This window comes from Rhinichthys klamathensis, unplaced genomic scaffold (genome assembly GCF_029890125.1).
Source record: "Rhinichthys klamathensis goyatoka isolate OS25496 unplaced genomic scaffold, OSU_Roscu_1.1 h1tg000111l_1, whole genome shotgun sequence".
Lineage (NCBI taxonomy): Eukaryota > Metazoa > Chordata > Actinopteri > Cypriniformes > Leuciscidae > Rhinichthys > Rhinichthys klamathensis.
The window spans coordinates 11,403,864-11,429,509 of NW_026606649.1; the positions used below are offsets into that span (position 1 = coordinate 11,403,864).

Consider the following 25,646-nt stretch of genomic DNA (forward strand, 5'->3'; position numbering starts at 1 on the left):
TTTTAACTGTAGTATGTTATTTGATGTTACATTTAAAGTTGATATATTAAAACATACTACATTGCATTTCATCATTGCAAAACTGTTATACAAATATATTTAAATACATGATGTACAAGTTTCAACAGAAATTACATTAAATTATATTTTGGTTGACTATAAATGCTTGTCAGTACATTCGGCAGTACACTTTAACCATATTTCAAAGAAAATAGAAATTATGAAATTATATAAAGATATACTCAAGTCCTAATCAAGTGGGTCAAAAAAGCACACAAAATGCAGCTGCTTGCATTTAATATACATTTTAACTATAATACTTTTTCATTTAATTGCAATTAAAATGCAAATAAGCGCAAAAAGCATAATCATTTTAACAGTATGTGACTGACTTTCTTTATTTTATTCTTTATTCTTTATTTTGAATTATAATAATATTTGTATAATATATTTTTTGGGGGGGACTGAAACTTCCTCTGGTTTTGAATCTTAAATGAGCATCGTGTATTTTACAATAGAAAATAGTCTATAAGTAGTCTGAACTGAGTACCTTGAAGTTCCCCAATCAAATAAGAGTAAATTGAAATTCTACACTCCTGTCAAAAGGGGGCAGTATTTCATTCAGCAGTTAGTGAGTCACTTGCTAACCTGTAGGGGGCAGCATTAGACAAGTTAACATTGGTGATGCAATACCAGAATCATGTCAGAAGATGGCAGTATTGAGTGCACAGCGAGCTGTACATCCTTTTAAGACTGCTATTCAGTCCTCACTAGAGGTCTGCACGGGCTTTAAACTGAAGCCCGAACCCGGCCCGACCCGACCCGACAATTACATTTACATATTAAGCCCGAACCCGACCCGAACCCGAGGTCCATTCTGTTTCTCACAGCAATAGAATTTTTGCAAATATGCAATGTTGGATTTAATGATTGCTTGACATATTAAACAAATACATGTAGGCGCAGCGGCCCTATCAGCAGGCAGCACAGCAGTAAGAGAAAAAACTTACCAAGTAATTTTTAGCTTTATCAGACTCATGGTTTGCTTGTTGTCGTCGGCTGTTTGAATTGTGACTGAAATAGCGCGCGAGAGCGGTAGCACATGCGCAAAACAGTTTTGTGATATAAATGATATGATAAAATAAAACAAATAATTAAAAAAATTATATTTATATATCATTATATTTGAGAGAGAGAGCCTGTATGCACATATTGCACATCTGCGGACGTAGCCTATACTTTCTCTCTCGCGCGTGCCGGTCACCACAACACAGCAAGCAGGCAAAGCACACGGCACGCAAACTATATAGCCTATTTAGTTTTTCTTAGTTAAACCCGAACCCGACCCGAACCCGAGGCTGTTCATTAACATTAACCCGAACCCGACCCGAAACCCGCAAATTTTTCGGGACCCGTCGGGCTCGGGTCGGGTAGCAGACCTCTAGTCCTCACCAATGAGATCCCCTTCATGCCATGCATATGGTATATATAAAAAAATATTTAATAACCACAAAGGAAGCGGGACTGTACCATCCAGTGGTGCATAATCCAACATACCACAACCTCAGTTTATATTGCGTACGGATTCCCCAATGGACTGCATGACCTTGACTTCCACAGGGCCAGATTGAGGTGAATGAATTGTAGATACTCGTCCTCCATGTTTTGGCATGTGCACGTGAGCATGACACTGTGTGCAGATCAGCCCGTGGTGTTTGCTAAATTGATTAATGGAGGTGTCACTGTCCCAATATGGCAGTGATGTCTGCACACTGAGAGAGAGGGTGATGGAGGGCCGGCCAGCAGGAAATGAGAGAGGAGAGAAGGATGAAAATGAAGGAGGGGAAATGAGATGGAGAGAGGGGGGTGAGGAAAAAAAGATGGAGAGGGGGCACAAAAGTATAGGGGGCTGTGGGAAAAGAGAGATAGACAGAGTAGGATGGTAGAGAAAAAGCAATTTGGGAGGAGATGATTTATGCGCTACAGCTACTTAGTAAATGGTGTTTTCTCACAGTTTTACCTGGCAGGAAATACACTCCCAGGTTATTACATGCATTCTGACGCCACCTGCTTCTGCTAACATCCATGATAATCAGCACACCAGTGGCTATATACGGATCTATATGTACCTTCAACCTTTACCGATCACATTTGTACTGTCTAATCTAATGTGTCATTACAGTTGTGAACTTAAAGGGATAGTTCACCCTAAAATGAACATTTAAGTCATAGATTACTCACCCCAGTGTTTTTCTAATGCCGTATGCCCTTCTTTCTTTTATGGACCACAAAAGGAGAATTTTTGAGCTCATCCATATAATGGCAGTGAATAGCGACCAGCATCATGCTTTTTAAAAAAGACACAAGTATCACAGAATGATCCCATTTGACACATGTCATATATTCATATAAGTGTTCTGGGGGTTTACAAATCTTGACCTTGGCCGTTGGTCTTCGGTGCACAGCTACGCAATGTGCGCGTTCATGTGACTCTGTTAGCGCCGCAGTTCTCCCACAAAAAAAACCCACACAAGTAGTGAGATATCAAGATTAACAAAAGCGCAACACGAAATACAATGCCTAGAAGTCCCAAAAATGTATCTGCGTACGTGACAGTCAGAATGACAGTTGACAGATATGAACTCGATAACATATTTTTTACGATGAACACAATGGATATATTCAACTCAGAATATTTCATATTGTATACCCCCATAACACTTGGAATATTCGACACGTGACTCATGAGTTCATTTGATACTTTTGCGTCTTTTTTAAAAAGCACGATGCTGTTTGCTATTCACTGCCATTATATGGACGAGTGAAAGAAAGAAGGGCATATGGCATTAGAACAACACCAGGGTGAGTAAATCATGACTTCATTTTCATTTTAGAGTGAACTATCCCATTTAAGGCTGCTTTGGACACAAATAATGAGCCGATCCATCCAAGAGGTCAAATGACACAAAATGTTAATGATGCTGACCGCAATTGCTGAGTAGATATATAAATACTGTAGATATGACACCATAGCAAGCAACTACGACACCCTAGCAACACCTAAATGTATAAATAAATGCCTAGCAATCATTCAGCCCTATATAACTTCCCATCTTTTTCTAGTTTGAAATCACATGGACATAGATGTAAATGTAAAATGGGGTTGTTCAAACCACTAACCCCATTAAAGGTAGGGTAGGTCGTTTTTGGTCTAAAAAACTTTTTCCCAAATTTGTTTAAACTTTCTATATATATCAATGCATAATTAAAATGTAAGTACTCTGATAAAAAGAGTATAAAAATCGAGTGACTCTAGACAGTTTAATCTGCACTAAACACAGCTCATTATTTCCTGCCGGGACGAAACAAAGGATTGGCTTAGGCGACTGTCACTCTCTCGCAACCATGGCAACACCCCCGCTGCTACATGCGCTGCCCACATGCGCGCACTCGTTTGACTCGAGGTGGAGGGTAAGAGACTAGTAAGAGACACAACTACATGCAAAACACGGCGTATATGTTATGAATCTTACACGAAATTCACCTTCATCACAGTGTAACTGATTGTAATGGGAAAACGTGTATCAATGCAACCTGTTTTTAGCTTTGCTTTATGTTACTAGCTCGTTAACGAATCAAACTCAATATATTTTAAACTTTACCAGTATCGATATGCTAGCTTGATAGTGAGTACTAACAGCCATGTTAGTTGTTTATATTCATAATGATAAAGTTAGGTATTTTATTACATGCGAGTCTGACATGATGTCACTACATGCACTGCTCCTCTCTGCTCGGCGCTGGTAAGCGCGTCCTCCAGCTGTGAGCTGTCGGCATCGCGCGTTCATGTGTTTTGGGGGCGTGGTTTTGGAAGGAGCCCAGAATGGAGGGGGTGGAAGTGAATGGAGATAAGTAGCTGTGTTTATTACAGCCCTGAGAGGACTACAGACACTCGATTTTTATACTCTCTTTTCCAGAGTACTTACATTTTAATTATGCATTGATATATATAGAAAGTTTAAACAAATTTGGCAAAAAGTTTTTTTTTAAATCCTACCTACAATACCTTTAACTAACTAAGTAGGAGTAATAATAATACTTACCTTAACAAGCATGGCTAATTAGCTGCTTATAGATCTAAACAATGACAGCGTACTGCATTAGACTAGGGAGTATTGAAATCTCTGGCATTGAATACACCATCTAATCGTTTAAAAAAGAATACAGAATATCCACAGAAGGCTCTGTCTGTGGATATCATTAGGCTTTAGTGGCTGACACAGGATGATGTGGTGTATTGATTGATGAAATAGGTGGCTAAGAATGAGTGTAATGAAGGCTTTGTGTTTGTTATGGCTTTTAGTCATTAGACAAGCACACTGCTGCCCCCCGGAGAGAGGACTTTAAGAGATGCTGCTGTTCAATATTGGTGTGTTGAGAATGAAGCTCTGTGATTGGTCCACTCTCAACATGCAGCATGCCGCATTAGAGATTTTAATTAAGAGAGGATGCACACAGCGCCAGTGTGATCTCGCTCTCTCTCTCTTCTTCGCCTATCGATGGAGCTCACAGCATGCAAAAGGTCATCATATGAAAGAGTTTCAGTGTCCGTGTGAATGAAAGCGCCATGCTTGTTCGAGTCCGTTTTAATTTATCCTGTGTATGTTTCTATGCACCTTTGAATGTCTGTTTTGTCATCTCTGTGTGTGATCATTTCATGGGTAGCCAAGAAAAGGTCTCCCTCTGGATCGATTTCCCCTATGGCATTTACATGACATTCCGCAGTGCCCACTCAAACCTGGAACCAGTTTCTCCATCCGCAGACCTAATCTCATTCTCAAAAGAGAAGTCCGTCGAGTGGGAGAGTCAGACCGCAGAGAATAAACAAGGGTTAGCTGGAGCTCTCCTCATTTTCTGAGTCTTTTATTTAAAAGTGTTGATAAATTATTCAGGAACAATCGCAGAATGTTACAACCTGGAATTGCAGAAATGGTTTACACCTCCAGCACAGCGTGTCAAAAAACTGTCCTATTTGCAGTTTTTTTCTAGTCCATGTTACCTCCTGCACCTGCAACCGCAGATATCACTAAATAAAACAACCACAGCTACTGACTTGTCACAAGACACCTGCCACATTGACTTCCAGAAAATGACACATCTGTAACACCTAGCAGGTGACGTTCAACAAGATGCAGCATTCGTCACAGCTGCTTCCCTCAGGACAGCACACAGGCTTAGTAAACCACACTGGATTTTTAACCCTTGGGTTATCGTGTATAGTTATATACAAGATATAAGCTAGTTATTTTACTTTAGAAAGTTTTAAATATGGATTTAAAATACCCACTTCAGAAGGCCTTTATTACCCCCCCCCCCCCCCCCCGGCATTATAAAGCTTGGAAGAGCCAGGAATTTTTTTTATATAACTTCGATTGTATTCGTCTGAAAGAAGAATTTCTTAAATGCCTAGGATGACTTGAGGGTGAGTAAATCATGGGCTAATTTTCATTTTTGGCTGAACTATCCCTTGAAGTGTGTGTAATTTTTTATTAAATGTTAAAATGCTTCCTTCTCTTTTAGAGATTAAATTACAGAGTGGTTTCTAGGGTGTGGCTTGGCGGTTGCTGGGGGTTCTGGGTGGTCTCAGATCTCTCTGATGACACGTTCACTGGTGCGAGGGTGGGACAATAACCTCTTCCCTCCAACAACCTGTCACTCACATGAGATCGCAGCAAACGACAACGATCCAGTCAATTCCCAACAGACGATATCAAGACCCGGCCTACTTTAACTTCCATTTCATGCAGACTTTAATCCCTGTTAAATCCCTAGTTAACGTTTTCAGGACTGTTCGATACCGAAACTGAAGGCCGGTTGTCTGTTGCTAAACTACCACACATTAACATTCTAGTTGTTGTTTTGTACTGTAAACCTTGGCATTGCAGTTCAGGGTTAATGCCACAAAAGTGCTTAACCCAGGGTTAAAGTGATGCTAACAACAAAATTAGTGTGAAACATTGTTTAACCCAGGGTTAAAAGTGTCCCTAAACTGGGGTTCAAAAATTTCCCAGGATTAACAGTAGCATGGAAAGCCTGAAATCAGATCCACTCACCTCCACATGTCCTCATGAATGTCTCACAGTGATCCCAGATTGTGATCCCAGGGCTGTAAGTGGTAAAGCCGCTTTTATCAGCTCTGTGATTTATCAGCGTATCCATTGACCTCCATCATACCAGCTAATCATCAGCACTTCCTAGGTTAAGTGGCTCACCTGTGGGCAGCGTTTGAGAGAAACGATCCACGTAGCATCCTAATCCAGCGGACCAGCTCAGCTGCCGTTTCTTTTTTCCCTCCTTCCTCTTTCCTTCTCTACGTATCCCACTCACGCACCTTGATTACCATGCAAAGTTCTTGTGTACGCTTAATAATGTGACCATTGATTTGAATTCAAGTATTCTCTTGGCTCTGAAGGCTATATTTAAAAAAATAATGAGTTGTACCTTGCTGATCGTATGGCTGCAAGAGAAATGATTGCATTAAAACGTGGCTTAAGCAGGTTTACTATGCCATTTATGTGCATTTCCTTTTCCAATTATCCCTGTCGCATGTGTGTAATAGAACCAATGAGAGGACTTTCTTTACAAGCTGATTCATAATGCTCAGTATGCTCCGTGCATCCAACCACAACTGTATGTGAGGGGAAGATGCTGATGCAATCACATCTGACTTGTTACATGGTTTATCAATGTCTTCCCTCCCTCGAATTCTTGCTTTCCTTTTGGAGACCCTGAAAATACCTTGGCATCAATCCCACTTATTCCTTTTCTGCCTATTCATCGAGCCCCGTGAAGGTGCAAAAGCACAAGGGTTCTCGAACAATGAGCGCATCATAAGAGATGGACCATAAACATGAGGGATGGCAGAGCCAGGAATAGCAGAAAGGGTCCAACTCAACCCATAGAGCCACGGAGATTAGAGTGTGTTTTACTGAAGCATGGCAGATCACATTAACGCTACTGCATCCAGCCAAATGAGAAGCAGGAGGAGAGGAGATAAATGGGCAGGTTGGTTGAAAGTAAAGGATTAATGATGGCTGCAGAGGTGAAACTTTGGAGAGATGGTGAAGGCCACAATTACAAAAACACTTATGAGCCAATCAGAACCCATCCTGCTTTAAAGTGCTTGAGTATTTAAAGCGACCGACAACAAAACTGCAGTGTGTGCTTAGAATAAACAGAACAATATCGTCCGCTGTTGGTATGTTCATTCTTACAACCAACAACAAAACACCTCAATCGCTTAGGAGACATTCTTGTCTACAGCTGCCGTGGTGTGGAAACAATGGCCGACTGTGTTTAGCTCACTCAGGGCGGGTCTATGCTAAAACTGCAGTGTCAGTCAACAGTCATAGGAGGGGCTTGTGCAAAAGTATGTCACATTGCCCCGAATCTGAGAACGGCTTGTTCTGAGACAGTGCTTATGATTTATGTGTAGGCCTACTTTGATATTAGACTACATAGCCTATAATAAAAGATAATAAATTTCAAACCTGAACCAAACATATTTTTATTCAAAGATCAACAGTCTGTCATTAGTCTTTAGTCTGCCACAAAGAAACAACATTAAAATCATGAACTCAAATGTCAAACTCAAATGTCATTGTGAAAGAAAGAAAAAACAATGACTGTTGTAACGGTGCGTAAACCAGACCTTTCAGGCTATAGCCTAACGCTAATAAGCCTTATGCCAAAAATTATTATTAGGCTACAAGTAAATTGTCAGCCATTAAATAAGAAAACGAAATAATTGTGTAGATGATTTGCTTTGTGTAACCCGACATCAGACATTAGGCCGAAGTATTTTTTTTGCACACAGTGCCGCGAGCAATCAATCACTCCTTTACGACTGGCTGCCTGCAAACACACACAACCTCCACGGACAGTTTTTAATGTTTTATCAGACAATAACTACTCAAGATTTGACTTTAGTATCATCAATTAGGGCCGGATTCGGGATTCGGGACAACAGCTTAGATTTTGGGACGTCTGGTCACCCTATTTATGGGGATTTAAAAAATAGCACTGAGTGAATTTTTACAATTATAGGGTGGTTGTGTACACACACTGCCAACACACATATGTTCAAACGCCATGTAAAAGTGAATTTTGCATAATAGGTGCCCTTTAAATACAGTATGTCAATGCCATTGTCTAGCCTCAAGATGCACACCAGTAATGTTTTTTCTGGCATGTTTATAAAAGCTACTTAAATGTCCTAATTGAACTAAGGCCTAATCCTGGCTTAATCTAAGTCAAGTCAAGTCACCTTTATTTATATAGCGCTTTTTACAATACAGATTGTGTCAAAGCAGCTTTAAAGTGAAAACAGGAAAATAATGCAACAAAGTTAGTTTCTGCTGGACAGCAGATCTAGAAGAAAATAGCATCATGGTCTATCTTAAGTAAGTTCAGTGATGGTTCATTTTTGTTGGAAAAAAAGTTATCAATTTAGTTCATTTATATATATAGCCGCTCTGGAGAAAACAGTGATGTCATTTGTGTCCAGCTCAGTTCAGTTCTCATACAATGGTGTCAATGCAGGCAGATCAATAATATTGCTCAATATTAAGTGTCCCCAACTAAGCAAGCCAAAAGGCAAACGGCGACAGTGGCAAGGAACCAAAACTCCATCAGGTGACAGAATGGATAGAAAAAACCTTGGGAGTACCCAGGCTCAGCCAGTTCTCCTCTGGCCAACGAACGAACAGTGTATGATTATGAATGATTCAGGCAGCATTACGGGTCAGAAGTCAGATTGGATCGGAACATTCAGAATATTTATCCCGAGCCCTGTCTGTGAAACCAGGCCTTACCTTTTAAATATATTCAAATAGAAAACTGCTATTTTAAAGTGTAATATTTCACAATATTATTGTTTCACAGCAATTTTGATCAAATAAATGCTGCCTTACTGAGCATAAAGGCCTGTTCACACCAAGAATGATAACTATAAAAAAATAACTATTACGATAACTATATTGAGTCTACATAGCAGTCTTCATTTACTCTCGTTGTTACTCGAGGATGGATCTGTACCAACTATTCGTGATCCAGCTTACAGTCTCCGGAGCGATAGGCCTAACGTTACTGATCAGTGATCACGGCGGAAATGAAAGTGATCGAGCGCGCACTTTATTACAGCTCATTGAGCCGTTTTACGGATATAAAGTTTACCAGTTTATTAAGCAGCAGTAAGCACCCACTGAAAAGGTGTGTATTTATTTGTTTACTGTTGTAACAAGTGTTTTGTGTAACAGTAATTCGCTGTGTATGTTGATGATAATGAAAAGGAGAGAGAGTTTATGGATAAGACTTTAATGAGCACTTCTTATACTGTGTTTATTCAGCTCTTACAGTGATTTTCTGGAGTAAAACAGACGCTTCATCTTTTGTGTGATGTACATAAACTTCATTGAACTCATCGGTATATTTTTTGGCCATCATTCGGACGTGGTCCGCTACAACAGGCTTGTACTGGATAAAAGCAAGATGGAAAAATAAGTTCTCTTACGAGAGTATCTCTCGTACTGCGTACGAAAATAAACAGTTTCTGCTCCTGCAGTTTCTACTGAGGGTTTGTGTTTTGATATTTTCAGATGAGATTGTCCTGACAGAGCTCGAGCTCGTGAGGCTCCGACCTGTGTGCCGACAGCAACAGCTGATTTGCATTTAAAGGGATACACATTAAAACGGTGCGTTTTTCTGAGCCCCAAAAAGTGACAATTTAAACATGCTGTAAAAAATTATCTGTTGTGTATTTTGAGCTAAAACTTCATATACACACTCTGGGGTGTCAGGGCTTCTCAATAACACACTTATTTTACATCTTGTGAAAAGGGGCATAATAGGTGCCGTTTAAGATATGTCAATGCAAGTAGCTTTCAGTTAATACAGCTCAAACATGCATTTTAATCTGGGACTAGCCTTAAACCTCATCTTTATTACATTTTACCGAACTTTTTAGTGTCTAGATATGATATCTATCTGGTCATACTGACCTATTTGTAAATTTGTTTGATTCTTCTTTAAATCCTGGGCTTTTGTCCTTATCCTTATTCAGTGAGGTCATTTCAGCATTTACAGGGATTAGTGATTTTATTGCATTCCAAATGCCCTCTTTTTCTTTTCTTTTTCTTTTTTTTGACAAACAGGGGTTTTGTGGTAGCTTAATTCCAGTTCAAAACCACATCTGTGAATTTAAAAGCAGGAATGAATCCAAGTCATTTTGAAAAATTATTTTTGACCACTGCCAAGTTGTGCTGCTCTATATAATGTGTATCTTTAATAATCCATATTTGTTTGGTACAATATGGGGGCTTATATTACATAATTATAAAAATGACCAAAGGGAGATCTTAAGTTGAAGGAAGCAATGTAAGCAACAGTAAACCATGCATTAAAATGAATATACATTGCTATTGTGACATGACAGACTTAAGTTACTGAATGTATGGGAATTATTATAAATGGAATGAGTAAATGCGTTCAGCCGAGCAATAAGAGCGAGAATGACTGATATTTATTTAGTTGTATATGTTAGAAATATTGTAGTCCCTCACATCTGCATGTCAAATTAAATATTAACCTTCCTCGTAGCATTCATTCTGTTTAATTTTTTATGCACTTAAGCCGAACTGTCCTGAAAAGGGACAAAACCTCAATGAACCACACAGAGCTGACCAATATCTATTTATAAAACAGAGTATAGATCAGTTTATATAACAGTATAGATCGGTTTTATACATATTGTTGGCTATTATTTATTCGTCGATTATGTCCAAAAGGAATGTAAACAGAAATTGTGCATTAGGCCTTGCAGTGTAAATGCAGCCAAAGAAACTAAATCCAAAAACAGAAGGAGAAGGTGGAGTTGGAGACAGTTTGGAGATCAACCAAATTCTGTAAACCACATAGTTTAATCTAACAGGCATTCACATCAAGTAGTTTTATTGTCATTCCTCTCGACATTATACAGCGAGTTGAAGAAAAAGAATGCAAACTAGCTCCACCAAAGCGCAACAAAGGTGATGACAGCAATGGAGCGCTGGAATATTTTCTCAGCAAGACTTAACAGAGGTCATTTGGAAACTGGCGTTACCTGCTGTCCGCTACATAGCGTGTTTCCGTTGAAAATAATGGAATTGCATAATTACGCTCTGATATGGCAAACGTCATCGCATGCAATTGAACGAATCGAACAGACTGAGCTCAACAGTAATTTATGAGAACTGCATGCTTTAGAGCACTCCGCTTCTTGGCACATTTTGGCCAGGAGCGTTAACCGTCAGTGGGCTAGCGGAGGATTTAGAGGGACAGACGTTCAAAACAGCAGGTGTGTTATTAAGCAGCGCCTGGTCATATTTCACACTCCAATTCAGCAGAGCAGCCGAGAGCTGTGGTTGCGGCTCACTCACTCTGCCGCAATCCCGACATGGATAGATTCTTCCGTTGCTTTGTTATCAAAGCGACAAACACACAGACACGATTTAATACTTCTCAGTCATGGAAGAGAGTGGCGAGCTGTGCTTTTTCCTCCATGTTTGAGCACGCCTCAGTCATCTCTGACGGCTGAGTGATCTGTCTCCTAATATTCTGCGATTCATTTAATTCTGAGAGGCCTGGGGAATGTGCTACGATGCAATTCTGAACTCTAGCATTTAGCAGTAAATGAAATTTTGTGTCAAATCTAACAAATCTGTTTGGAGAGCGCGCTCTGCAGCGGGAAAATAAAAAGATTACTGGGGTGATGAGAGGGAAGTCTTTGGCTGGATGCTGAGATCACACCCCAGACCGTCTGTAGGGGATTTTCTATTCATTTACTCATAGTCATGCAATATTTACATGTCTGGTTTTGATTCTCCACCGCATATTGAGTCGAGGTCTTTCGTTATTGGATTATGCCTTGTGAAAAATAAGAGAAGATACCTTTGTTCATCCTTTGTGCACTTCTGAGAACGTGAGGCATATCAGTGGCGCCTTGTTCCCCACAAATGCCTGCATGTGTTTGGTGACCTGGCAACCTCAAGAACCAATCAAGCTGCCCAGCTGTGACCTGGCAACTAGAACAGCCAATCACAGTGTCCTGCTGTGACCTTGCAGCTGTGGCATGGCACAGCAACTTGTGCAACCATGATCATTAGCCAGCAACCACCTGTCATGTTGCTTATTTCTGCTTGTCTGTGGAGGTCAAAGAATCGATTGTAATTGCAGAGGATGTCTTTCTTCGGAAAATTATATTCTCTCTCTTATGAATATCATTTCGATGGGGTGTCATTTTCTTTGACACGTTGTGTCTTGATGGTGGGTTACAGCAGAGCTAATTTGTCTGCTTCTGTACCTAGAACCTCTCTGGGTGTTCTGAAATTTCCCCACAATTTAATGACCAAATAAAATCTGACAGTTGATTTTTAGGTGTTTTGAGGGTAGGATATTAATGTACAGTAGGCTATTCTATAATGCATGTGTACATTCCTGCAACACAATCCTGTAATTAAGGCTAGGTTGTAATTCCAAGCCCATAGCATATTAGTTATGCAATATTAGTTAAATGGCTTCGGAGCTGCTGTCCTTCACTTGAGGAATAGTTTCAGATTTCTCTAGCAAAAGGATCCAAATTCACTGTGGCAGAATGAACACATATGGATGTTATTGTATCCATGGGTTTTAAAGGGTTAGTTCTTCCAAAAATTAAAAAAGTCATCCTCATGTTGTTCAAACCTGTAAGACATTTGTTCATCTTCGAAAATATATTGAAAATATTTTAGATGAAATCTGTGAGATTTCTGTTCCTCCATTTAATGTTCATAAAGAGGTCGTAAATCTAATACATATGAATTGATCGGTTTAGTCAAATTTTTCGGAAGAGGCACAATCGCTTTATATGATAAACCGATTTAATTTAGGCTTTTATTCACATATAAGCATTCATCAACGCACACATTAGATATGGTAAACAGAATCTCAAGCATGCTTGCTTGACATGTGAGAACCAATGAGGATTATTCTTGTGTTACGCAGCACGTTTGAGCTTCCACAAGAACCAGTGAGGTTTGTTCTCATGCGTCAATCAAGTACAGTTGAGCTTCTGTTTATATTCGCTGATCAATGTTTATATGTGAATCAAAGCTTAAATTCAAACTGTTCATCATATAAACCGCTCGAATCATAAGGACTCGTTTTACAATCTCTTTATGAACTTTTTGAAGCAACAAAGTGGTAGTTGCGTGGGCTGTCAATGGAGGGACAGAAATCTCTCAGATTTAATCTAAAATATCTTCATGTGTGTTTTGAAGATGAACGAAAGTCTTACGGGTGTGGAATGACATTAGGGTGAGTAATTGATGTCATGATTTTCATTTTTGTGTAAACTAACCCTTTAAGTGCATTTGGATATCGAAGAACTGGTTCATTTAAAAAAAAAAAAAATACAGAATGAACAGAGTTTTCTGCCAGCTCTTTTTAGTGAATCAAACCCATACAGCACAACTAGCGTAGTCCAACTCTCAAATGAATGACTTTGATTTAGTGAATCTACACTTTAGAAAAAAGATTCAGTTTTGTTCAGTTTTGTTTTGTTTTGTTTTGTTCAAAATGTTTCTATATAAGGAGAAATGTCTTCAATGATTGTGTAATACTTTCAAGTTATGTAATTTTTTTCTAGAGATAAAGTATGTCCACAAGCTAAAATTCTATTTAAATTAAAAATGAATAAGAAATGTATTAAAAATAAATCCATAAAGTGATCCCATGATGGGAACCCCTAAGATGTTCTATATATGAAGTGCTTAACAGAACCCTTTAAGGTTTTGTATAGAACCTTTTCTTCTAAGAGTGTATAAAATACTGCTCAACCAGTGTAGTCACAAATAACTCTGAGATATTTATTTTTAGTGAATCAAAACTATACTTCTAGACAGACTCTCAGTACAACTTGTGTATTTCGATTCCTGAATAAATTAACCTTATGAGCCAGTTATTTTTAGTAAATCAAAAACTCCAGATTCCTGATTCCAAAAATTGTTTTAAATTCAGCATCAATTGAAAATGTGCACTTCTTTTCCCCCCAAATATTCCTTAAATGTATTAAAAGAACCATTAATGGAACCATTCAGGAATCAGAAACGCAGCAGCATCGTTTAATTCTTTACAATTCCCATCTGTAGTTTTGAGGTTCAGAGAACAGGAACACAATAACAAGGATTTAGATCATTCCTCCAACTGTGAGTGTGAGCCCATCAAACACAGGAGATCTGGCTGCAGGTCCATTTAAACTTGAATTAGATGTCGAATTACGCGGTTATCTCAGCATCAGTCCCATTTGACTCCCACCCACCTGCAGACAGTGTGGATATGGCTGTATCTTAAAATGATCCATGCCTTTAGATCTGAAGAGAGTGGTTTAATTGATCCCATTAAGGCAGCAATGGAGTGCATCAGGTGTCTGAATTACTGGCAAAGATAGTGAAAGGTGGCCCACAGGGACGTCGGTAACCTGCTGCCAACTTTTTCTGTATGCAGAGGGAGTGTGGGGTAGAGATACTGACCTCCACGTGTTTCAGCTTTGCGGGGCTGTGCATGACAGCGGCGAGATTTCTCTCGAGAGGCAGTTTTGCCTGATATTCCCCCAGTCGCCTTCAACCTTGACATTCTTTTCGAAAAGCATGTGCGGATATCCATACTAATTCCGGTGACATCCAGTCTGCTGTGTCGTGATCCTGTTCCAAGCAGCCTGGGACATGCAGCTCACTCCCCTTAATGCAAGCGTGGAGAAAGACAGGGAGATAAAGACAGCAATAGAAGGACAGTGAAAAAGAAGAGTTCTCTCTCGATTTTGGCAAAGATGGAATACCAGCGTAGTGCTTACTGCACAGTAAATATACTGTATACTAACTGGAGCTGCATGGTAATGAAAAAATCACAATTGTGATTATTTCTTTTAATTTTGATCTACAAAATCACTGACTCTTGCAAACATTCCCGTTGTAATTACCCAAAAATTACAGAAAATTGTCATAATTTACTCACCCTCGTTATGTGCTCCAAACCCATAAGACATGTACCAGATGTGGGCCACATCTGGGCTGACACTATGTTGCTGTGGGCAGTGCGCATTCAAATATATGTGTGCATTCTGACAAAGTTTTTTTTTTTTTGCAATTAAGCAACATTTAAATAAGAAATATTTAATTTAAATATAATAGGTATTTATTTTCAGTTTTGGAGGGCACTTAAACCATGAAATTGACTTTTTGTGCCATTGAGATAAAAGTGCCATTGAAATAAAAAAAACAGAGAAAAACTTATTTTACATACTAAAGACCTTATGCGCCAGAGAAACAAGGGCGCTGCCATCTTTAGAATATTGTCTTTGAACTTCCGTTTTTGCGGCCGCTCTGTATATCTCTATGGCATCGCTGTCCAGGAGTAATTCGCTTTTGAAGTGGATTTACTTAATGTAAAGTTAACAAAAGTTATCATGAGGATTGTAATGTTAGAGCAGATGTCTTACCAAATGTCATTGGACCGGGAAGATTTTAAAATGAGCCGTTCATTCATGAATACGCAAGATCACTGTGAAAATACAGACCGGAAGACAAAAGACAACGAGCGCAGCGCTGAAAAGCGGCGGGGCTACATAAGGTCTATACACTAGAGAAACAATAGTATGCTGCAGCAGAGCTGGCTTTTCAATATGTTAGGACAAGTAAGAAAACCTGGGTTAGGTGCACGCCAATATCTCCTTCTAAAACAGCTAATCAGGGTCTTCAGGATTACAACAAACCTCAAGGGACTTTGCGGGATGGTGGCCCTCCAGGAATATTGGAAACCCCTATCATATATCCAAGAGGAAATCGATAGAAAATGGCCCAGAATAGTTAATGACATATTTATTTAGCTAAGGTTTTTTTTTTCCTAGATAATATCACTGGTCCGTCTGGTTGGTTGGCAACTGAAGCTCTGCCAGAGGCAGCAACATTAATATTAGCATACCAATTAGATCAGAATCCATTCCATAAGAACAAGTGTGAATAATAAATTAACAACCACAGTGTTGATTAGCGAAAGAAGAGGCGAGTTAACAGCATATGGACTGTGATTTCAGACTATCACCAACTCCCTCACTCCATAGGCTAAAGCAAAAGTAGCCTCGACAACTTCGAATGTTTTGACTTTTTTAGATAATTATTTATTACAGGGAATCTTTTTGCACTGGTTTGGTTCTAATCCGGCGAAAAACCTTGGACTAAAAAAGTAGGTTTCGCAAAAATCCATTTTGGGGGAAAAATTTTCATGACGGAAATAAAATTAAAGTTGTACACATTGAGGCAAGGATGATAAGTGTTTCTCAACTGGTGGGTCGCAAGACTGTTTTGAGTGGGTCGCGGAGTGTCAAAGAAACAACAACAACAACCGTAGAAAAAAAAAAAAATCTAAATGTTTTTCTAATGCAATGCTTTTATTTAGAAAGTCTTGCGTGAAAGGTGTTAACTCTTGGCTGAGAAAAACACGTTGCCTGATTCAGTATCTTCTGTCAGATGAGATGTTGTCAGTCTATATGTTAGTATCATTATTCTAACATTATTTTAGTTTCTAACTTGTTGGCTAACAATACTAACTTGTTACTAAATAAAAAGGTCTCTATCTCAGACAAACTAATTTTACAGTACTGTCAGACTTTATCGTGTGTTCGTAGCACACGCTCTTCAATTGCGTGCGCAAATGCAAAGTCGCACTATATGAAATAGCGAGCATGCAACGTTAAAGTTACAGTACATTGTCAATTAGTAAGTCATGAAATTACCAAAACGTACCAGTAAATTGTTGTATTTGTGGTAACTGTAGTTTCTGTAACCTTAACCCAAAATACCACTTTATTTTCACTTTGTGCTATTTTCTATGTTGATGATGACTGTGATTCATACCAACTTACTAACATTAATGTAATAACAAATACTAGTTTGAGACTGCTATTTAATAGCATTACCTTATATTGTTTATCCATCAGTGTTAAATGACATTACAATTTATGTGTATGTTAAGTAAAGTGTGTGTGTATGTGTGTGTTAACCATTAAAAAAAAAGTACATTTGCATAGTTCAGATTTCTAAAAATGTATCATTGAAATACAGCATTTTCACCTTTATTACTGTTATAGCGCCACCTATCGGCGATCTCCATAAAAGCGTGGATGTTTTTTTAGAATCATGTCGCATGTGGTTACCTAATTTCATGAAGTTTTGACATTTTGTTTAGGAATTAATGGCTTTTGGGTAAACTGGCCTAGAATTTAGCGCTAGCGCCGCCCTGGAGGCTAATCGCCTCTCTGCGTGCACCACACATACATGGGTGTATTTCATTTGTGGCACAACCCCAGGCCACTAATACAAGTTCTCTGATATATAACCAGCGCCTTTGGGTTTTGATGTTGATGAGAATGAGGAAATCGAAACAGTTCAAGAGAGAGAAACAGCGGAAAGGTGAAAGGTGGCCTAAAATTTCTCAGTTCACTCGGCTTAAAGTGCTTCGCTTACAAAAGCAGCTCTTGTTGTTTAAAACATGTAGATTCCAGAATTGCTAATCAGCTTTGAGACAGAATGTCAGCAAAAATATATTGCTGTAACGATCTGAATTACCCAAGGCACCTAGTGAAAGCCATATTTCATGTTTCTGCCTGGAGTTTCATTATTCATTTCAAAGTCTGCTTGATCATGGCCCATGTCACGCCTAACTTTGAGTATCGATGTGATGTAACTGGGCTTGTGCTGAGTTTTTGCAAGCGAGAGAAGTTGCAAGATCAATCAAGAGTGTGCTGGGAATAAACAGAGCAAGAGAAACGAGATAGATAACTGTAGCGAATTCTCATCAACTCTAAAGATTTGTAAGAGGGTGAACGTGTTACCGAAGCCACTGAACAAGTAGAAAAATGGCACTCCACTTGGAGGAAAAACATTGGGTTCTGGGGAAGGTGAGGAAGAGAAGGATCGTGTCAGCCCATCAGTTTGGAGATACATTATTGAAGACTACAGTCAGGCGCACACAGACATTCCCCTGTGGATCCTGTTTATCACGATGTATCTGCTGTAAGGTGCAGGATTAGTGTGAGCAGTGGCTGGGAGTTTGGAAATAGATGGTGCAGTGGAGATGAAGGTGTGTGGGAGAGAGGAATGGAGCATGTGATTCATAATGTAGTGTACAGCAGCTTCTGTCTGAAATGATTCAGGATACATTCAATCCTTATATTGATTGAAAAACAACACAAAAAGTGAGTGACATGAAAACAGAGACTAAATTGTGACGCTGTCAGGATTCAATTGTGTGCCAGAAGGAAGTCGTTATTGCATATATGGAGTGCTATCATCATGGTCCACCTTGATTAAATTAAAATGTTTTTGTAATTAACTTCTGAGGAAGAGACAGTGATAGAAAGGAAAATGTGGATCGGAGGCGGATGGTTTGGGTGTAGTTGGGGGAGAAGAAGGTGGGAGACGGGTGGGTAATAAAACAGAGTGGTTGTGTTAAAGGGATTGCAAATTCAAAGTGCTCTGTGAAACGGAGAGCGAAAATGAGCCCCACACATATACGACTCTCTCTCACATACACTCCTTTCTAGCTCTTTTTCTCTCACAGTTTATCTCAATCTCTCTCTCACACGAACATACACATCCTCTCTCACGCGCGCGCGCGCGCTGTCTCTCTCTATAAACCCAGCACATTCTCCCTCTCTCTCAGTCTCCTGCTGCATCCAACGAACACATACACACTCACTGCTGTGACTTCGTTTATTCGTTTCTTTTGTTTCCGTACTGGATTTTATACCAATCAACCACGACGACATTAGTCCTCCGGTTTTCAGCGCTAATCGGTTATCACTTCGAAACGTATCGTTTTCTAAAGACGCACACAGAGGATTCCAGTCGACCGTTTGTAAACATTGCGCTTTCCTGAAACGTTATAATTATTATTTTCCGCTATATTTGTTCTTGGTTCAGGAAAAGCGTGAGTATAAGAATACAGCACTAAAAACTATTGAGGCAACGACAGATTGTTATTGTTTTTCAGCGCTAGTTATTCCGCGTAAATGTTTTCTGTTGTTACATATTAGACCGCCTTTTAGACTGTTGTTAGCTACGTTATTTTTCAATGTCATTTTATTATCAATTGACTTCGCGGTTCTAATTTTGTATGCTTAAAACTTTTGTGAATCTTAGAAACTTCGTATATTTTAAAACAGTTCATGTAAAACACCCGCTTGCGAACGCAATAATTCAGTACTTTTCTGTCTTGATTACCTTTGTTAACGCTTCTAATTTTAACGCAATTTCCTCTGCGCACATCTATTTTAATTTAGTTGGGAAACGAAACCACTTTCCGTTGAATCGTCATCGATGTCGTGGTTGTGTTTTCGTCCTGAACGCAAACAAGTTGAAAATGTAAAAGTGTATTTTAGTGCATCTAAAAGTATAGGCCTATTACAGGTCTATAGAACTTTAGGGTAATTGACAGTGCGGTATCACTTGAGATTTTGAATAATTTCAACACTGAGTGGGAATGAAATTTATACTTCCTAAAATATTTCTATGAAAGTAAAATTATTGTCAAACAACTGCAGCTTTGCTTTTCATGTAAAATAATATCAAGGACAGAAACTGTGTTGGTACACACTCTTGCTCACTATGGCCAAACTATCCTGGCAGCATCACAGCAGAGGACGGCGCTTGGTTTCAACTTCCTACTTTATTTTGGCCACCCTTACTTTACTGTTCTCCTGGTCTTGCCCGGTTCTAGGCAAGAAGAAACTCTACATCGGAGCCCTGTTCCCTATGAGCGGCGGATGGCCAGGTGGCCAAGCATGTCTCCCTGCTGCCCAAATGGCCCTGGATTTGGTGAACAAGAGAACGGATATTCTTCCGGATTATGAGCTTGAATTAATCCACTATGACAGTATGGTAAGTGAGCACTGCATGTGAACCTCTTTAATTACTTTCCATTATTTGAACTGTTAAGATAGCATGCACTTGAGTGTGCACTGAACTAGTCATTCCATAAGAGTGTTTGCTTGCAATTGATGTTATTTATTCAAACAGTGTTGAGTGTCATTATCAGTTTGCTTTCTGAAGATTTGTGTTCACTGGAGATTTCTGAGCAAATTTACATTTTACTACAGCATATTGGGTCAGCTGTACTGCTGTAGTATGCTAATAGGGGTTTGGTGGATACTAATGAACATAATGTTCTTAAAATGGGAATTTGTACTTGATTCAGTATGACTTCATTAAAGCTGCACAGAGGAATGTTTTACAGCATCATATTATTCATCAGTTACGCTGTCACCTGAGATTTGCCTGCAAAAATCTATTCATAGCAACTCTGTATACCTTCCGCTTTCCCTGTCCGTATCTTTCCATTTGCTTGACTCTCTCTCCCTCTACTTCTCTCCATCTTTCCCACCTGCGTCCCTCCTCCCCCGCACAGGAGATGCCAATGCATACTCCCTCTCGCACACACACACACACAGACACACACATGCAGAGTGCAAGCCAGAGTTTTTGACGGAGAAGACATATAGATACACGCAGAGTGCAAACAGTTAATTCCCTGTGACTACTCCGTGTTGCTAAGAGCTTTGCCGTGATTGGTCGGAATGGGTCTGCATTGGAACCCCGCTTCAAAGATACAGGAGAAGAAGGAAAGACTGGGGGCGGAGGTTGGCATGACAACTGTTACCAAGACCACTGCTGTTCAAACAAACACATAAGGCCACAGATTGCTCTGACAAAAGAAAAAAGCATGCCTCTTTACCATTATTGCATAAACAGAGGCAGAAGGATAAATGGAAGAAATTAGCTGGCTGGTGTAAGACTATACGGTTAACCAGACAAATGAAGTGCAGTTCAAGGCAATCTGAACTCTACATATTGAAAGCATCATTTCTGTAGCCCCGCGGTAGGTTGATGTACTCTGGACCCCTGCGGATCTGAATGAATACATGCACACAGAATCACACACATGCAGAGAGCCGCCACTGATTAGGATTCAGCACCATGGACAGCTACATTTAGAGAGCAGAAAAGCGCTGTGTCATCAGGAGGTATAAGGCAGGCAGGAGTTGGGTTTTAGATATTCAGACCCAAATGTTCCCTCCTGAGTAACAGAAAGAGCAGTCTCATTAAACCTGCGCCCAGCGTGGTTCTCGGGCGTTCTGATTGGAGCTGAGGGCGGCGCTCTCCGTGGGACGACAGGGATGGTAAAAGGGCTTATTAGCATGGACTGGACCTGTGCCTGATTTCCCCAGAGACCCGATGTGAGATCCCTTGGCCTTAATACTTGTGTCGTGGGGTCTTTAATGTGTATTTGGGGTTTGTTCTTCCACTGATTTGAATGATGGAGGAGAACGGGGACGCTGAAATCCCTTGTTCTAGGTGTTGTCAGTGCTAGAGAGCTAGAGAGTATCCTGACATTACTTGTTCATTTGGCAGACGCTCAAAAGGTACTTACATTCAAGGTATATGTTTTATCATGCATATCCCTGGGAATCGAACCCATGACCTTGTGCTACTGTTTGAGCTGCAGGAATGCTGTATTATACAAATAGTGTGAGTATCATGATTATTTTATGTGCTTTTAATTAGGCAATTAAGTTTCCTAAAGAGTGCATCATTAGACTAGTTTTGCAATCCTTTCTTGTCCTCCAACTTGTGAGTTTTGAGACAGATGTTTTAATAGCATCTTGCTGATAAGTTGGATTCATATTTAGTGAATTTAATCAAACTCAACCATAGTCCCAATATGCTCTTATACTAACATTTGATGCACTTCTGTTCTACAGCAGAGTTTCCCAAACCTGTTCCTGGAGGCACATCAACAGTGCACATTTGGATCTTATCGTATCTGACCCATCCATTTCATTCCGTGGAGTCTCAATTAATGAGTTGAATAAGGTTTGTTTGATTAGGAAGAGTTTGAAAATGTGTTCTGTTGGTGTGCCTCCAGGAACAGGGTGGGGAAACTTTTCTACAGCACCACGGCAAAAAAAAAATGTTTTTGCTGACTGGGAAAATGTCTTTCTATTGTGTTGTCTTCACTGACTGCAGGCAAAAACAAACATACAGTCCAACGAGTGTAGTCATATTTAAGAACACTTCTTTTAAGGAATCGGTCAGAAAGTTTGCATCTAATGAACTGAATCTGCTGAAACCATCAGAGCAGTAAACATCCGACTCACTCACTAAATGGATATTTATATAATATTTTGTTAATATTTATAAAATACCGTTCAAAAGTTTGGGGTCGGTAATTTTTTTTTAATGTTTTTGAAAGAAGTCTCTTATGCTCATCAAGGTTGCATTTATTTGTTTAAAAAATACAGTAAAAAAAAAAAATATTGTGAAAAATTATTTTCAGTTTAAAATATTCCTGTGATGCAAACCTGAATTTTCAGTATCATTACTCCAGTCTTCAGTGTCACATGATCCTTCAGAAACCATTCTAATATGGTATTTTGGTGCTCAAGAAACATTTTTTATTATTATCAATGTTTAAAACAGTTGTGCTGCTTAATATTTTTGTGGAAACCATGATAAATCTTTTTACAGGATACTTTGATGAATGAAAAGTTCAAAAGAACAGAAGTTTTTTTAAATAGATCTTTTTTCATTTTGAATGTCTTTACTATTACTTAATCCATCATTGCTGAGTAAAATTATAAATTTATCTTATTAAAATCTTACCGACCCAAAACTACTATTATAATTAGTTGATAAATACAATTATACATATAATTTTAAGATACACATTCTCAAAAGTGTTTTGTAGTAACAACTGGTATTTTAAAATTTGTTTTCTAAGTAGTTAGGAGGAACTTATACATAATAATAAGTCAAAACAAACTATCATCATATCTGTTTGATGGTTCGGTTCAGTTCAGATGGATCAGTTCCTTCAGAAAGAATGCTCCTTCTATTTTCAGGATAATCTACCGTCTGTGTTTTCAAAAATTCAGAATCCAGTTCTTACAGTTGTTTTGATTAGGTGGAGCCCAGGTGCATTTAAAAAATTAGGCTCACGCTTGGCTTCCCTCAGGGTTAGAAAGTCAGGGCAGGGGGAGATTTAGAGCCCAAACTAGATCCCCATTCTGTGGGTACGATTTTGCTGATGACCCCCTGGGAGTCTGGAGAGAGTCTACGGTAGCATTCTCACCACAGACTCCTGAGGACGTACTGTGTCCCTGAACATATTATGTGCAATCTGGCTCATTTTATTTACTTTATTAAAAAGAATGTGTAGGCATGTGTCTGCAGTGGAGGCAGTTGATGTAACTCACATAACTGTATGGAATGTCACATTCATTTCATGCTTTTCACAGGCAGTCATTGTAATTCAGACAAGAAAAGCAGTTTCTCACTAAAACGCTTCTTTTGTTGTAACGGAAATAATTGGAGTGATTTAGCTGTATGTTTAGAAGAAATTAAAATCATCGGGAGAAACAGAAATAGAGATGTGTCTCAGGATAAGGATGCCAGATTAGACGCCAATAAGTAAAGAGCAGTCAGTCGCCACATGGTCCTGCCAATTGAATTTGTGATTGCACCAATCAAGCCTTGAATCATTTTTATTCTTTATAGGTTTTGCTCCTGTTTAAGCTGCTCTCTGTTCCCAGAACAACAGAAACTAAACAAAAGCTCAGCTTTAGAAATTCTGGCTGTGCTCAAGGCCACTGGCTGCAACCCGGTTTACTCTCAACACATGATCAATTGTGGCCTTAACCTACTATTATCATTTAAAGGAGATATTGATCTTTCATAGACAGTAATTTTAAGACAAATGGGGGAAAAAAAGATGCTGATTGTCAATGTCGGGTTAAAGACTGATGAGGGTACATGTCCAGCAAACAAACATTGTTTCTTGGTGTGTGTATATATGGGCAAATGCATGTGTCCTTGGAAGACTGCAGCTTTCCCCTCTACAGTATGCATATTTATTGCTTTATCTGTCTCTGCTCCTTTTTATTCTGCTTTCCAATGCATATTTATCTCTACTTATGTGATTCAGTATGAAATGAAGTCTCTCTCCCTATGGGGGTTCTTATACTGTTGCAGAAAATGTATATACAGTGTGAAATGTGTTGTTGTTTTTTTTTTTTTGTTGAAGTCTGCAGTTTTGTGCATGAAGTGACAGAATGCCTCATGAATAGTGACAGCTGTACTTCAAATCTGAATATAGATTATATATTTCAATGTTTTTCTCTCTCTCTCTGCTTTCAGTGTGATCCTGGAGAGGCCACAAAGCTGCTGTATGACCTGCTGTACACGGAGCCCATAAAAATCGTTTTGATGCCTGGCTGCAGCTCTGTGTCCACACTGGTGGCCGAGGCTGCTCGTATGTGGAACCTTATAGTGGTGGGTTCACTTTGAATGTTTAGAGATAAGCTGTCATTGAAAGAATGTTGAGGAATGTTGAAAAACAAGGTTTATACTGATGACAAAATGGCTGTGAATTCACTTATTCCAATGGTTTGTTTGTCGAAAGGATGTGTCGTCAGGGGTGTGTCTCCTGTGGCGACTGGCAGGGTATATTTATATCCTTGGCCATATTCCCTTTAAGGTATTCTTTGAATACCTGAGCTAAGCTGCCCGATGTAGCCAGAGTTTCTGGCCCTAGGGAATAGAGTCACGACTACTGCTGGTACGTACTGTTAGGAAGGGGAACTGTGACTCCGGATCAGTTCCTCTGAAGTCACTGACTTATGTCAGCCATACGACACTCATTCCTTCAGCATGGCGGAGTGGGCATTTGTTCCCTATTAGCGTCCTAGGATGCAGTGCAACTTCCCATTCGAAAGGGAACGTTTCGGTTTATGAATGTAACCATGGTTCCCTGAGAAGGGGAACGAGACACTGCCGACACTCATTCCTTCAGCATGGCGGAGTGGGCATTTGTTCCCTATTAGCGTCCTAGGATGCAGTGCAACTTCCCATTCGAAAGGGAACGTTTCGGTTTATGAATGTAACAATGGTTCCCTGAGAAGGGGAACGAGACACTGCGTCTCATTGCCATGCTTCAGGTGTGCCTGCCCAGGTCTGCTTCAGACAAGAATTGTATTTATGTACTACAGGCGCCCTATTTATACTCTAGTCCCACCAGTAGTGACGTCATAGGCTGTCGCTGGCCAATGTTATTGTTGTGTTTTGACACATGCTTTAGACACTGGTCATGCCGGAGGCATTCCCCAGTCTCGTTCCCCTTCTCAGGGAACCATGGTTACATTTGTAACCCGAGACGTTTTTTTATGAAAGAAATAATAGGCTACTTTTATTCAGCAAAGATGCATTAATTGATCAAAAGGGGCAGTAAAGACATTTATAATGTTACACAAAAAATTATATTTCAAATAAATGCTATTTTTTTCAACTATATTTATCAAAGCATCCAAATTGTTCTATTTTACAATAGAATTCTAATAGTTGTTTTAAATTGTAATAATCTTTAACAATATAACTGTTTTTATTGTATTTTTGATCAAATAAATTCAGCCTGGGTGAACATATGAGACTTCTTAAAAAAATAAAATTCTTACTGATTGGTTGTCA

At 39.3% G+C, this 25,646-nt stretch overlaps 1 protein-coding gene across 2 annotated transcripts in view; it reads left to right on the forward strand.

Annotated features, from left to right (window-relative positions):
• gabbr1b (gamma-aminobutyric acid (GABA) B receptor, 1b) overlaps window positions 1–25,646 on the forward strand; it is a 145,025-nt gene that overhangs the window by 51,591 nt on the left and 67,788 nt on the right. For both annotated transcript variants that reach the window (XM_056254479.1, XM_056254480.1), the window contains exons 7-8: window positions 19,846–20,006; window positions 24,321–24,455. In XM_056254479.1, the coding sequence (XP_056110454.1) occupies window positions 19,846–20,006; window positions 24,321–24,455 (296 nt within the window). The remainder of the gene's footprint in view (window positions 1–19,845; window positions 20,007–24,320; window positions 24,456–25,646) is intronic.